The 15,220-nt window shown below is 39.7% G+C and overlaps 1 protein-coding gene across 1 annotated transcript; it reads right to left on the bottom strand.

Annotated features, from left to right (window-relative positions):
* On the bottom strand, positions 1–14,606 carry LOC140932322 (coadhesin-like). Its single transcript, XM_073381944.1, has 18 exons — positions 14,531–14,606; positions 10,712–11,302; positions 10,081–10,251; positions 9,296–9,466; positions 8,604–8,774; positions 8,320–8,490; positions 8,023–8,193; positions 7,316–7,486; positions 7,049–7,219; positions 6,496–6,666; positions 5,730–5,900; positions 5,161–5,331; positions 4,692–4,862; positions 3,840–4,010; positions 3,012–3,593; positions 2,234–2,827; positions 884–1,491; positions 1–217 (listed from the first exon to the last, which is right to left on the bottom strand). Exons 1-18 carry the CDS (start codon positions 14,604–14,606, stop codon positions 212–214), a joined length of 4,509 nt encoding a protein of 1,502 aa, XP_073238045.1. The 3' UTR covers positions 1–211.
* Between the last annotated feature and the right edge of the window lie 614 nt (positions 14,607–15,220).

Genomic DNA, 15,220 nt, shown 5'->3' with positions numbered 1-15,220 from the left:
ATCAATCAAATGGAGTGAAAAGACGAATTGATGAAGTTTATTTTTGATAATTGAGACGTCTTCTAAGAGGGCACTGACTTGTCACCTGATGAGTTCAGTGCGAGTTGGTACTTGCAGTGCGGATTGTACTCCACTGCAAACATCACGCCGTTCTTTTCCATAGTAACATCCATTATTTTCAAACAATTTGTCTTTTTGCTTGTGAGGTCCATCATGACTGCAAGTTAAAAAATGAGAAAACGCCATCAGATCCATGAACTTCCAGAACATTTTCTGTTGGCAGAACTTTCGCTCATTTTGAGACAATGTTAGCTAAGTGAATTAACAATTGGCTTATGCGTCAGCGTGCGTGGTTTCTAGATATGAAACATGCGCGAAATAGAGGGTTTAGCCTCTTGAGTGCTCTCCAAACATCCCAAGTGCTTCATATCTTGATATAAGCACAGTTGAAGCATGAACCAACTGTTTTATAACATTATCTATGCGATCAATGCAGCATTAAATCTAAAATTTAATTATTATAGCGCGCACTTAAAGCAGTACTCTTAAATGTCCACGTGACCATATTTGGTTTTTACGTGAAAGCTTTAGTTTCCAATGTTTCTACAGCTGAAGTCGCTTTAGATAAAATTCAAAAACGTTTTGGAATCCATATTGAGGTGAAAAACTATTGATGATAATAATTAATCCTCATCAATAATAGTTAATCCTACGTTTTGCTACAAATTCGTTTGCAGTCCATTGCAGTTTGAACTGGCATTAATTTGCCGGACAAGACGTTCTCACTATGATTCATTAAAGTAAAGTAACAGAATCGCTATCTACTCATTTTATGTCCATTACATTAACCGAAATGCTGGCTTTGTGGAGGGGAATAATTTACCTTGCAAATAACTTTCATCAAGTCGTGTGATACTTTATCCACGTCACTTAGCGAGGAAGCCAGATAAATGTCCTTAGAGTCTTGCGCGATATTCCTCAGTTCCCGATAAACTACGTTTTGGCCAATGCCCACGACCACAACCCTAACACCATGCTTTCTAAGTGGGTGTACTGCGCGCCCAAGTGGGAGTATATCTGAAGCAGTGGACTGTGCACCTTTAGTAATGAAAACCAAAAGCTGAGATGGCTTTTCAGATCCAGCAAGATTTTGAGGTCGTTTAGCCTTGAACATTCTCCTAGCTGTTACAAGAGCCTTGTCTTTCCTGTTCCCCCCACCTATTCGTGGCAGAGCATTCACGGCCCGCCTAAAAACCGATGAATCCTTGTAGCTGTTCAGGCCGACAATGGTGAAAGCGTTACTACTGTAGACGACTACTCCGGCTCTTGTGTCCTCTCTGGAGATATCATAATATGAGAAGAGTTGCTGGACGAGTTCCTTCTGATGTTGGTATTCCTGTGGTGTGGTGCTATCTGAGGCGTCCATGACAAATCCAATGTCCACGTTTTTAAAACACGATTTCTGCTTGGCAGCAGCTCCTTTGAACGAGACTGTTAATTAAAAGTAAATAAAATGAAAATAAATAAAATAAAATAACGATTTGAAGGTAGCACACACATAGTGTTTCTTCGTCTACCTGATTCCTGGTCAAATTGAAATTTGGAAATGTTGGTTTTTGAGGAGAGGGGATAACCGGGGTAGCCGGAGAAAAACCTATCGGAGCAAGGGAGAGAACCAACAACAAACTCAACCCTCTCATGGCGTTTACGCTGGGATAAAAGTAATGAAAATGGACACGTTAGCTCATGCGTGCAAATAATGTTAATAAAAATGTTCACCATAACTTCTACATAACTACTCTAACTTATTGTGGCGTTGTGGAACCTGTTCCGTCTAGCGAAAAGACTGTGAGCAGACTCTTCGTTTTCCTATTTTTATAAAAAGAGAAAAACGTCCGCGAAGAAGAAGAGCAAAAATTCTCTCTCAATTATTGCCGTAAATTTGCATACTTATAAGCAACTCACGTGTCTTGCTAATCTGAGGAAAAGGAACGAATGCTCAAAGTCTAGTCAAGGAAAGTTTTTTATTTCTGAATTGCATTTGATAGAATTAATGACTTGCTGAGTAGATCGCTCCATCAATTATCCTTGAAAAAATCGAAAGAACGAAAGCATCAAAATATCTGCCAATATCCGACTCGGTCCGATTCGGTGTCCTATATCATTTTATTGTTTTTTTAGTTATGTAATCGCGGAAAAAATTAATCTGTGGGTTGTTATTTCTCTTATTTACCTGAGGGTGGACTTGTAATGGTGCCGCATGTCTTGGTAGCGAGTTGTCGAGACTCGTTAACTAAGCTGTCAAAGTCTTCAATACTGAAGATATCACCTTCTTTCGTAACAAGCTTGCGTAGTTGCAGCCGATTTACTTGGCTGCCAATGGCTACTGCGTGAATCTGAACTGAAAGCTGCCGAAGAGGAATTACGGCGTCTTGAATGGGAACCGCGTCGTAATCATTACTCTGACGTCCATCTGTTAAGATGATCATTACTTTTGGCACGCCAACACGCGCGCCACCTTTGGCTGTGAAAACCTCCTCGGCGGCCAGCTTGAGTGCTCTGTCAAATCGTGTTCCTCCAGCGGCAAAGGGAAGTCCCTTTACCACTGCATTAAATGAGTCCCGGTTAAAATGGTCCTTGAAGCGAATGTGCATAGTAGCAGTGCTACTATATGTTACAAGAGCAAACTGCGTTGTCTTTGGTGCCATGTAAAAAGATTCGGCGACTTTCATTACGAAGTTCTTTTGCTTCTCGAAGTCGTCCTCTGTCATGCTTTCAGAGGCGTCCATGAGGAATGCAATGTCAGCCTTCTCGACGCACAAAAGTTCTAAAAACAAAAGAAATAAACTATAAATATTTTCCTAAGTTAGCTGATCGATCACCTTTTGGGGCGTTTCCATTCACCTTTGGAAAGAGTAGGATGTTGAAGACGTTTTGCGCGCCTTGTTGAATAAGACGAGTCCTGGTAAATACGGGATAGTTAACATACACATTAATGTATTTCAACTTACCTGGTCTTTTAACTATGCCACAGGTCAGTTTTCCAACTTCATCCGTATTTCCTAAAAGCGTATCAAAATCGTTTGCGGCGTAGATGTCTTTGGGTTCATTAACAATCTGTAGTAGTTCATTCATATCGACCTGGCTTCCAATCGCTAAAGCGAGAATACGAACTCCAAGGTGGCGCAACTGAAGCACGGATTGTTCTATCGGCACGGCGTCGTAATCGGCACTTTGTTTACCATCCGTAAGAATAACAAATACTTTAGGAAGATGGGAGCGGACACCTCCACTAGGCGAGAAGAGGTTCTTAGCTGCTTCTTCAAATGCCTTATCAAATCGAGTACCTCCAGCAGCAAATGGTAGTTTGTTTACCGTCTCTTGAAAACTGCGCATGTCTAAGTTGTCTCTAAACTTGACTCGTACTTGTGCATGACTGCTAAAAGTCATCAATCCGAGGTGTGATTTTGTTGGTCCAACGTCAAAAGTTGCAGCAATCTTTTTTATGACTTCTTTCTGTGTCTCAAAGTCTTTCATTGTCATGCTTTCGGACGCGTCAACGAGAAAGGCGATGTCAGCGATTTCAGAGCAATCTGTTGAGTAAAAAAGAAATGTTAAATAAACTTCTAACATTTTCTCTCTGTAAATGACGAACTGGCTCATAACAAATGAATAACGTCAAGGTAGACAAAACTTCATGTAAAGCAGATAAAAAGGGGAAGAAAGTGAAATAAATGTTAAGGCAAACGCCTTTTCATCTTATATACAGTGCCGAGTGAAAGTCTGCAATGCAGTGCTTCAAAGCAATTGCAATATAAGCTTTAACACATGATAAATACCTGCACATGATTTGATATTGCAGTTCTGTGTCTCCTGCGCATGCCCAGTACACTGTTTTCCTCCGTGACGTGGTGCTGGATTTGTGCAGTTGCGAGTTCTCATTTGTTCTCCTTTACCGCATGTTTTTGAGCAGGTCGTCCACTTGATCCAGTTGCTCCATTGTCCATCAACTGTTGAAAAGAAAGAATTCCGGTCAGCTTCAATGCTATGTACTTATTTAATTACTGGGAAGGCCGGACGGGAAAAGATTTGGCTCCGTGTTTTCCTGACCGTGAGCCAAGTCTTTTGCGGTCCAGCCCTGAACGTAACTAAGTCAATAAGCATTTTTTATCGTGTTTTTGAATTCTTCTGACTGAGCGACCAGTGTCGATCAGTACTCTTTTCTAGCGGAGCCATAGTCGTTTTTCCGGCCCTATCACTTGAGGTGTACGGCCTTCAAACGGGACTTTTTTTCATATGGTTTTCCAAAGAAATTGCCCGTGGGGCCGAACGGTTCATATGATAAAAAAAAAATAAGCTTCTCCAAAAGTTGTGAATGATTTTTGCCTCTCATCTTGCTTGTTGTATGTGCTATCATGTGTATTCGTTTTCTGATTTGTTCTAAATAAATGAAAACTCATGCAAAATAGAAAGCCGAAAACGAGCTAAGGTAAATCAGTGAAGAAGATGACATTTGAAACTCAAATGGCCACAGGCTCCTGTTCAGACCAACTTCAAAATCAAGGGTTCTAGAAATATTAGAAAAAAGATACTATCTATCTACTAGAGATACTATCATCTCCTGATACTATTTATTTGACCCTCAAACTAAACTCAGCGAAGTAGGCAAGTAGGTACGCATATTTTTATACCTGGACAAGATTGTGTGTTACAAGGACGAGTTTGATTGTTTTCTCCAGGGCAATCCTTCCCGCCATGCCTGGGAGGAGGGCTGGTGCAAGACCTTGAACGGGAATGATATCCACCGCCACACGACAGCGAACATTCTCCCCAGGCTCTCCACTCGGTCCAGTTTCCATCAACTTACCAAAATAGAGAGAGAGGGAATCATTAATTTCCAAGATTTATACTTGGAATTTTACATCATATGAAATAGATTTCTCGTGACAAAGACTTTTATATTTCCGAGCTAATTTTACAATTTCACTTTTGTTTTGTGAACAAGCAGCTTAAGGTCTAGACTAGATAGACTTACGGCTTTAAGCTTTTCGTGGAAGTTCGACTAGTACACATTACAAAACGCAATTGAATAACCATCTGATATATCTAAGACACTGTGATTTGATGTCAAAGACACTACTCATGCTAATTGTAATTCACCTGGGCAAGGATTTTTGTTACAAGGTCTTGTCTCGTCACTTAGACCGACGCAATCTTTCCCTCCATGGGCGGGGTTCGGGTTAGTGCACGTGCGAGCACGTGTTTGAATTCCACTGTCACAAGATCGCGTGCATTCAGTCCAAGGTTTCCAGGTAGTCCACTGACCATCAACTGGTAAAATAAGAAATGGGGAAACGTAAGTAAGCAATTTTCCATCCAGAATAAAGATCTGAGAGTTCGGCAGTGAAGCGAATGATGATAAAACGCCATGAATTGAGAGCACTAATGTTGAAAAACGGAATTTATATACGTTAGAATTACTTCATGTCTCAGAGAACTATTTGTGTTTGTGGTGACATTTATAAAGATCTTGTATCTCTTTAGCTTAAATTTCTGAATAGCACTAATTCTAAGTCTTCTTGCTAACTAAAACCATTAGCAAATCTTTAAACACAAACCCGAGCAATTTCTAGTATTGTAAACTCCAGAATTGAGTAAGTGTCTGATGTATCTGAGGCAATACCATGTGATGGCCAAGGCAATACCGATGCTGAAATCTTATAATTTACCTGGGCAAGGCTTATTGTTACAAGGTCTTGTCTCGTCTCCTAGACCAACACAATCTTGTCCTCCATGGGCGGGGCTCGGATTAGTGCACGTACGAGCACGAGTCTGTATTCCACTGCCACAAGATCGCGTGCACCCACTCCAAGGTTTCCACCCACTCCACTGACCATCAACTGATAATATAAGTAATGGAAAACGTGAGTGAGTAATTTTCCGCTCAAAAAAACAGATCTGAAAGTTTGGCAGCGAAGCATATGGTAATGAGTTTACGCAACAGGACGGCAGGAAAAAGAGGACGGCAAAACGCTTGTGCGTGACAAACGTGACAGTTATTATTCACGAGTTTTGTGATCTTCACGCAACATTTATGTTTCCTGGTCTTTTACAAATAGATCTGTTTAAAAGAAAGTGACGACTCCTCTCTTGTTTACTACATTAGTGAGTTGACGCAACAGGACGGCAGGAAGAGGAGGACGGCAAAACGCTTGAGCGTGACAAACATGACGGGGCTATTACTTGCGTGTTTTGTAGGAAATTCACTTAACATTGTTGTTTTTAGCTCTTCTGCAAAAAGATCTGTTTAATTGAATGTGAAGATTGGCGGAAGGTTTTTTTCAAACAAAATTATTGTTGGTTTTAGCTTTAATTTTCATTTCATGTAAATTTAATTTTTCTTTAGTACAAGGGGTCAATAAAAGTTGTTGTTGTTGTTGTTGTTGTCAGTATAATTAACAAACTAAGACCATCAGAACATTTTTAAAAACATACCTGGGCATTTTCTTGTATTACAAACACGGGCTTCTTGTGCCGCACCTTCACACTGCTTTCCCCCATGCAATGGTTTGGGATCGTCACATGTGCGAATCCTGATCTGTGTCCCCTCCCCACAGGTCTTAGTACACGCTGTCCATTTATTCCAATTGCTCCAGTCACCATCCACTGTAGATTAAAAAAAAAAAACCAAAATGGAATGCTATCAACACAAACCTTAGGATGTCTCGTTGTTTGAACTGATTGAAGTGGTGATCTTAGATAATTATTTAACGAGTGGAATCTCTCAACAATAAATGCCAAATTGAGAAATCTATGGAGTGAAATATGGCAGGATTTACATGATTTAACTTTCAACCATTGAAATGTTTCCTGTAAATTGTAATTTGGATTCTTTTTTGTAGGGAGGTGGGTGGGTGGGTGAGGGACGGAGAGCAATGGAAAGAGCCAAAAAGAAACTTGACCAAAATGTGGTGTCGACAACGGGATACGAACACAGGCCATATCGGCGTAAACTGCGCCACTCTACCTCTCTAAAGCATGTATTTACCTGGACAAGCGCTTGTTTCGCAAGTTTTAGTTTCTCTACTGTTACCAACGCAGTCTCTACCGCCAAAAGCTGGGCGTGGCCTGGTACATGACCGTACACGTTGTTGTGTCCCAGTTCCACACGTTCTTGAACATGGTTCCCAGTCCCTCCATTCGCTCCACTCGCCATCCACTGCAAGAATCGTTTAGAATGTTTATCAACTTTCCTGTGTGAGCCGTCATAGAATAATGGCAAAGTCTTAGACAGAGTTTAACTAAATTTGTTTACCTGGACAGGGAATTCCTTGGCATGATCTCGATTCACGCCTGGGGCCGACACATTCTTTCCCGCCAAAAGCTGAGCGTGGTTTGGTACACGAACGTGTGCGTTGCTGGTTTCCAGCCCCACAGGTTGTTGAACATGGCTCCCAGTCTCTCCAGTCACTCCACTGACCATCAACTGCAGGTAAATTAAAACATAATTTTAATTAATAAACCTAATAGCGACAAATCATTTATTAGTAAGTCTCAAATTTAAGATTTATTTTAACGAATGCTACAATAATCGCTCCCCTTTACAAATTTTAATTCAGTGTCAATGATGCTCAAAGAGTTCGTCGGAGGAAGAATAGATTTCAGTCGAACTCTCCTTGAATTTTTTTAATGATGGGACAAAGGTTATTCCGTGAGGAGATAGAGTTATTAATAGGGAGCTTAAGCAACAGCGTTTTTGAGCGACGGACGTCAACCGGAAGTGGACTTTTTGCACCATTGGGGAGCGGTTTGGTTGAAACTCTCGGGTAAATCGTCTTTAAAAGAGAAAAGAAACTCAGCAATACAAGTTTGTTAGCGTCAAGGCATATAAAAAGGGAGAAGGCCTCACTTCCGGTTGACGTGCGTCGCTCAAAAACGTCTTTGCTTAAGGTTCCTAATATTAACTAGAACGGGCAACAATGCACCGTAATCGATCAGTCCATTGACAGTTCAGAAACCAACCTGGACAAATTCTATTACTGCATTCTTTAGTTTCATCAGCTTTTCCCGCGCATTTCTTGCCGCCGTGTGCTGGTGGTGGGTTGGTACAAGTTCGTGAACGTCTTTTCTGTCCAATGCCGCAAGTCCTGGAACAGGCAGACCAGTCTATCCACTTACTCCATTGACCGTCAACTGCAATATGAAAAAGTAGCTGGCTTAGACGGTTATGCATTTTAAACTATTTCTGATATACCAGTTGTATTAAAGTACAAAAAATATGATTAACCAGTAGTATTGACGAATGTCTTAATAACCTACTTGGACAGGCCTGTATATTGCAGCGTTGTGTCTGCTTCTGTGTTCCTCGACAGTCTTGGCCGCCATTAGCGGGGGGTGGATTGTTGCATGTCCTTACTCGCCTTTGAACTCCGCCACCACAGGATTCGGTGCAGAAACCCCACTCTTCCCAAGCACCCCAATGACCATCAACTGTAAGTAAAAATATTCGTTGCCTTAATTTTAATTTTCATCACAATATTCTCAATCACATCCAATAATTTTCAACTATCTTAATCGTATTCGGTATGCAATGTAATGTCTACCTGGACAGGGACCTTGGCTGCAGTTGCGTGTTTCATCTTTCGGGCCAGTGCACTCACGTCCTCCGAAGGCTGGGCGTGGTTTGTTACAGGACCGGAATCTTCTCTGAGTGCCCAGTCCACAGGAGGTAGAGCAGACGCTCCATTCTACCCAGTCACCCCACTCTCCATCAACTGTGGTAAAAATGGAAATAATTACAGTTGGTAACTACATGGAAAGGAAACACCGTCTGCGAGGTAAATGCAGATGCCAATAGCTCCTGTGAATAGTGAGATTAAGGACGCTTTTTATTTGTTAGAACTGACCGGCCAGGAACTTCTCTTAATAATGAGAATTTTACTTTTAATCCAAACTATCCAGTCAGATCAGTCAATCTTATATAGTATGCACGAGATTTACCGGTCTAGCTATCGTCTAGCCGACCAGTTCAGACAAATGGAAAGCGCCCTAAGAAACGCGTGTTCGGAAAACGTGAAAGCAGGATACAGATTAACAAATTCTCAAATTAGGGATGGGACAGATAAATATTTTGCGAAATTATTCTTACGGATGAACCGGGCATGATAATTGTTTTCTATGTGGATATAATGAATAGCAAACAACTAGTAAAGGAAAAAAAATGGTCATGTGGAACAAATTGACGTTTCCCTTCGCTGTTGAACGTGACCCTTAACGGGTCTCTATGGTAAATTACCTGGACAAGGGTTAGAGTTGCATTTTTCAGTCTCCTCACTTGCTCCAGGGCACTCGAATCCACCGTTGGCCGGCAAAGGATTGGTGCAGGTTCTTGAGCGTTTACGGTTACCGCCACCACACGTCACACCACAGGAACCCCAGTCACTCCATTCGCTCCACGAGCCGTTAACTAAGAAAGAGAATATGAAATGAAGCTTGCATGTACTTGAAGATCGTGTTACAAAATTTGTCTGCTGTTGTCAAAGCGTAAGAAAAATTTTCGTTAATCTGAGTAGATCAGATTCCTACATAACATTTTCTTTGCGCTTCCAAAAGACGATAGGATTAAAGAAAAATATTTGTAGGCGAACTCTGCTAAAACCTTACATTAATGGCTTCATTGCCCTTCTTATAACAAATAGACCACGGCTTGATTTTTTCTTTTCAACAGGTCCATCTCCTGCATTTGGAAGAGATACTTCGCTCAATTTTTGTGCAAGCGAAGAAACGTCTTTATAACGTTCTAACGTTCATGAGACCTCTATAACTTAGAAACTAGACTGCAGAACGCGAGAAAAAAATCAATTTTATTTTATTTTTATAAAGAGCGACAATAAAACCCAATACAAAAAATTAAGTTAACGTCGAGATAAGGTTTTAACAAGAGAGGATAAATTGGAAAAATCTGCACTTGGAAGATTTACTGAATTCAAGAGAGAAATTTCTTTTGCTGAGCTGTGTTTTTTAAAATAACCATATGTGCATGTTTTTATTATAAGAATAAAAAGCTAGAAAAGTCGTTACCTGGACAACCTCTCAAGTTACAGTTTTGAATCTCAGTCGCAACACCAACACAATCCCGTCCGCCATAGCGGGGAGTTGGATTCGTACAGGTTCGGCGGCGACCTTGAACGCCTGTGCCACAGGATTGCGAACAGGCACCCCAATCTGCCCATTCAGACCAATTGCCGTGAACTACACAGAAAAGGAAGGGGGAATATAAACAAAAATTAGGTATAGGACGCGTTTTTAAGTCAAAGTATTAAAAAAGTTGAACGGGAAGAACAAAAAATACTTTTTTACTGAAATCAGGAAAAAAAAATACTGACAACGAATTTTGTAAAATATTAAAAACTTAATTATGTTTAACGTGAACTTTACCACTGTATAAGTTTTCATAAAACTGAGCAAAACTTCATCAGAAAACCGGTCTAAATGTGAATGGAATCCGTCAGTCGTTGGTTATAATGAAATTGAAAGCTTTAACTGATTACGTCGCAACTAACGCAATGTATAATTAATAAACCCCAACCCAACCTCCATTCATTGGATACCTCTATTCAGGGGACACTTGCCTAGGTCCCGAGGGTGTCCCCTGAATAGAGGTTCCACTGTATAACAAAACCAGAAAAAGGTTTTCTTCAATTTTTCTTACCGGCAGGAGGCTTGATTCTCTTACACGTCTGAGCAGCCAGCTGTAGACTGTGTTTGGTTAATTCATCGAAATTCTCTGCTCTGAATAAATTATCCCCATTGCCTCCAACCAATAGCAACAGCTCGGTAATGTCAATAGCTTTGCCAACACCAACAGCAAAAACAGTAACGTTTTTTTGTTGCAAAGGACGCACTGCCACGTCTAGCGTTTTAGAATCTGACGTCACAGTCTGTTTGCCGTCTGTTAATATAACCATAACTTTAGCAATACCAGACCTTGCACCTCCGACTTGTGTAAACACCTGGGTGTTTGCGAGATGGAGAGCTTTGTCAATGCGAGTTCGTTGTCGCTGATGTCTTACTCTGTCCACGGCAGCGTTAAAGTCGTTTACGTTGGAGTATTCGCCAAATCTGATATCCACTTTCGCGTCGTCACTGTATGAGATTACAGCAATCTGTGATTGTTTGGGCCCCATCTTGAACGTGGACGCCACTTGTTTGACAAATTGCAATTCTCTTTTGAAATTTCTCCTTCCAATGCTTCCCGAGGAGTCCACAACGAAGACCACGTCTGATATCTGGGAACATTGTTCTGAGGAAAATAGAAACAAATCGAAATAAAGAATTACATTTATACAAATCAGTAACCTAAGATTAGATAAAGGCCATCTCTGACAGAGGTTAAGAAGAGAGAAAAATTAAACTGATCTTTACGGCAAGATGATTGAGAGAGAAAAATCAAATGAAAAAGTAGGCAGATATCCTGTATTATTTGATTTTTCTTTATGTTCTTGTACTCAGTGATTTTGGTCCATATAAATTCCGGCTATCTCATTGGTTTGTCTCTGAGGTTTTGCCTCTATTTAATTATGTTTTTTGGACTTAGATATGTTAAAAGTAAAAAAACTAGTTCTGAATATAAATAAATAACCATAAATAATTTATCAACAGAATGTTATAGCCTGCGTGGTAGGGGTTTGAAGCCGAGGAGGGAAATCAGGGCATGAGGACTCAAGGCACGCGAGGAAGGTTCCTTCCCGCACCCCCTTTCCCCCTTTTTCCTTCCCTTTGAAACGCCTACCACGCAGGCTATGGTTGAATAGTATAGAACATCATGTGTAATGACTTGGTCTTAATTCAGTTTATGAAAAAATTTTCCTGACTTGTTCGGAAAAGTGTGCAATCAACCAGAAATTTTCAGTAAGAAATATAGCCAAATGAACACCGCTTTTCTCCAAAAGAGACCTCAGACCTCGCTGGCTGGTTGCAATTTGTTCATTTTCGACTCTAGTTTCAATACTTTAACTCTTTCTGACTCTCGCGTTGGATGTCTCCGTGAATAGTGCCTCCAAGGCGTATAATTATGGTAAATAGAAAATGGCAGGCTTGAATTTACAACCCAGCGCAACTATTTAACTGCAACCATAATATTGAGTTTGGCAGGGAAAACGGAAAAAATCCAAACACTTGGAAAGAAGAAAGCTGGAGTCTGAAGTAACAGCGTGATTTTGCTAGATCGACTTGTCACTTGCTTAACAAGTGATTCGGCGAGGCGCAAAAATTCTTTTAAAACAATAGCTGTAATTTTCCATAGGCACTAATATACCCTCCTTATCACGCAAATTTCAATACTCAGACAAAAAAGAGTGCAAATTTCCCTTTGATAATTGTGCTTACATTTCGTGTCAATTTAATATAATAATACATGTCCGCAGGGGAATGTTGCCAACCAAAGACAACGTACTTTTTCAAAGGCCAGAGTTTTCATATACACGCCTATTGCGAACAAAGTTAATAAAAAAAACAGTGGCAAATTTCAAAGATCTACAAATGTGCGACAGGAAGGTCATGTTAGAAATTCAACTTAGCAAAACTTTCAATGAATGTATTGAATGACTAAGGGAAGCTCAGGTATTCTAGACTCAGGAGGGTCCAGACTACAGACACTCAATTTCAGAAAGTTCATCCAAGTGTTAAAGTTTAACATTTTGTCGATTTCCTGTCTTTATCAGCACAAAAGTATTTCTGTTCATTTTTTAGGCGTGAACATTCACACATCCGTTAATTAAAATTACTAGTGAGCCGCAAACTCCAAAAACTGTTAAGTCTTAGATGGGACCGTAGCAATTTTTCAAAGCCCCTGACGTATTCACTGAATTTTCTAGGCCGCGTTTTGGTACACAAAAATAGTTTTGTATTCATTATTATATGACCATGATGACAGTGATTTTGTTTACTGTGCTCAACACGCATGCACCGATCTATTTCCTTGCTTCATTAGATTCTGAGTCGCGTTTTAGTTCTTTATGACTGGCTTTCTAAAACAGCTCTATTTGTTCAGAGAACCCATCATAAGCCTGAGATTTAAACCCGACAAGGTTTGTCAGTTGCTTTAGTCAAGCTTTTGTCAAGCTGGTGCACAAAAATAGTTTTGTATTCATTATTATATGACCATGATGACAGTGATTTTGTTTACTGTGCTCAACACGCATGCACCGATCTATTTCCTTGCTTCATTAGATTCTGAGTCGCGTTTTAGTTCTTTATGACTGGCTTTCTAAAACAGCTCTATTTGTTCAGAGAACCCATCATAAGCCTGAGATTTAAACCCGACAAGGTTTGTCAGTTGCTTTTGTCAAGCTGAAATACTGAAACTGGCAAAGTACCCAAATTTAGCCTCAAGGTATGGAAAAGATAGTTAATCAGCCTTTCGGGGAAACTTATAGTCAATTGATACACCGTATCAACGAGTCTAAGGTTAATTGTTCTGATATCATGATCATTTAGCAATGTCTTGTTAAGTGACAATGAGGCAAAGTGGAAGGTTTATCATCTTTTCCACAGTTGGATTTCAGGAAAGTCCCGTATTGGATCGAAGAACTTGAGACAAGGCGTCATTCAAGAGCGGATTAAATCGGCATGTGTTTCACCTTTAACTTTACGAACAGAGCACAAAAACTACAAAACCAAATAAACATTTCTACTCTCCTTAATTTGCAAAAGTTAAAAGACTATGTTTTGTCACTTTCAGTTTCTCGAATAAATTAGAAAAATTCGTGTTGTCTCCTTGCGGAGGGTTTTTTCTCTGTTGATCACAACAAGACCATAATTCATGGAAAAATATCAGCAAAAAGCTGTGACGTTTTTTTTAAAAAAATACCAAAACAACAATGAACTATGAGCGTGAATTGTCCGTGCTGTGCAAATTGTTAAATTATCTTTCGATTGATCGTCATTGTCTTCATTCTTTCTTTTCTACTATTGAGTTAATCCCTTTATTGAAATTTAATTAATTCATCGTCTTTCGTATCATGGTTTTCTCACGAACCTCACTATTAATAAAAATTCTTATTTCATAAACTGATGCGAAAGGAAATTTCAGTGAGGGTAAGGTTGATTTAATGAGGTGAAGTGACTCAAAAGAAGAGCATTAAGATATAATTCACATCTTAATAAAATCCATATCCAGCTACCAATAACTGTCTTCTGAAAAATAAAATCTATAGGCGGACTGCTTCAAATTTATTCCGTTATGAGCCTTACTAAATATAATTCACTAACATTTTAACTCAGCAAATAACAGTTTCCGAATAAGATATTGCATACGTTGCATAAAGAATTAGATTGAGGGCTAAAAAAAACTTAGGGTATGATCGACATAAATGGGCTTATTTAGTGATTGTAAAGTTAGGATCTCGTACTTTGCAGTTTTAATTACTATACATGTAGTTTATTATTATCAAAAGTTTAGAGAGTTATCTGTTTTCTTTTTGTTCTTACGTTCTATCATTTCACAAAAAACAAGCACTGTTTGACTTACCTCTATAAAAGTCTTCCGAATGTACAACTGCGAAGAACGTAACGAGACATAGCGCAAAACCATTTAAAATCGTCATTTTGTTTGCCGGTGATTGGCTGATACGCATTACTCCCCTCTGCAGTGCAATGCTCATTTGCTGGAGTGAACTTGATTACTCTTCAATTTATACTATCCCACTTTAATTGAAATTCCAATGGGTAACCTCCACGAGTTCATAATGTGGGCAGAATGGTGGGGCTCTCTGCATTCATGGAATACAGAAATAGGATTCGATAGGTTGGTCAATGACGAAAACAAATGACTTCCGCGTGGGGTGTTTTCACAGCACTAGATTGGCTTACTGATGCGATGTCACGCACGACTGGAAAACAGGACGCAATTATTTTATTTGTTTAGTTCACACGAAGGAAAGCTCTCGGCTCTCGTGTTTGCAGTCCTTGATTTATTCACGTTACAAAGTTAAAACCACTCGAGGTTAAAATACCCGGTTAAAACTGATTTGTTGATGTACATTGGGGAGAAAAATACGATCTTTGTTATGTCGTATATGTCGCGTAAAGTAAACATTTTTACTATTTTGAACATTTCCTTTTTTGGCTACAGAACACCTTAAAAGTAAGAAATGGCTTTGTAAGTTTCGACTAGTTTCCGTCTTAGTGCTAATTTTTTTCCCGCCTGTGGTCGGATTTA

This window comes from Porites lutea, chromosome 3, assembly GCF_958299795.1.
Source record: "Porites lutea chromosome 3, jaPorLute2.1, whole genome shotgun sequence".
NCBI classification, from domain to species: Eukaryota; Metazoa; Cnidaria; class Anthozoa; order Scleractinia; family Poritidae; genus Porites; species Porites lutea.
This window is presented reverse-complemented; position numbering and strand designations above follow the sequence as displayed.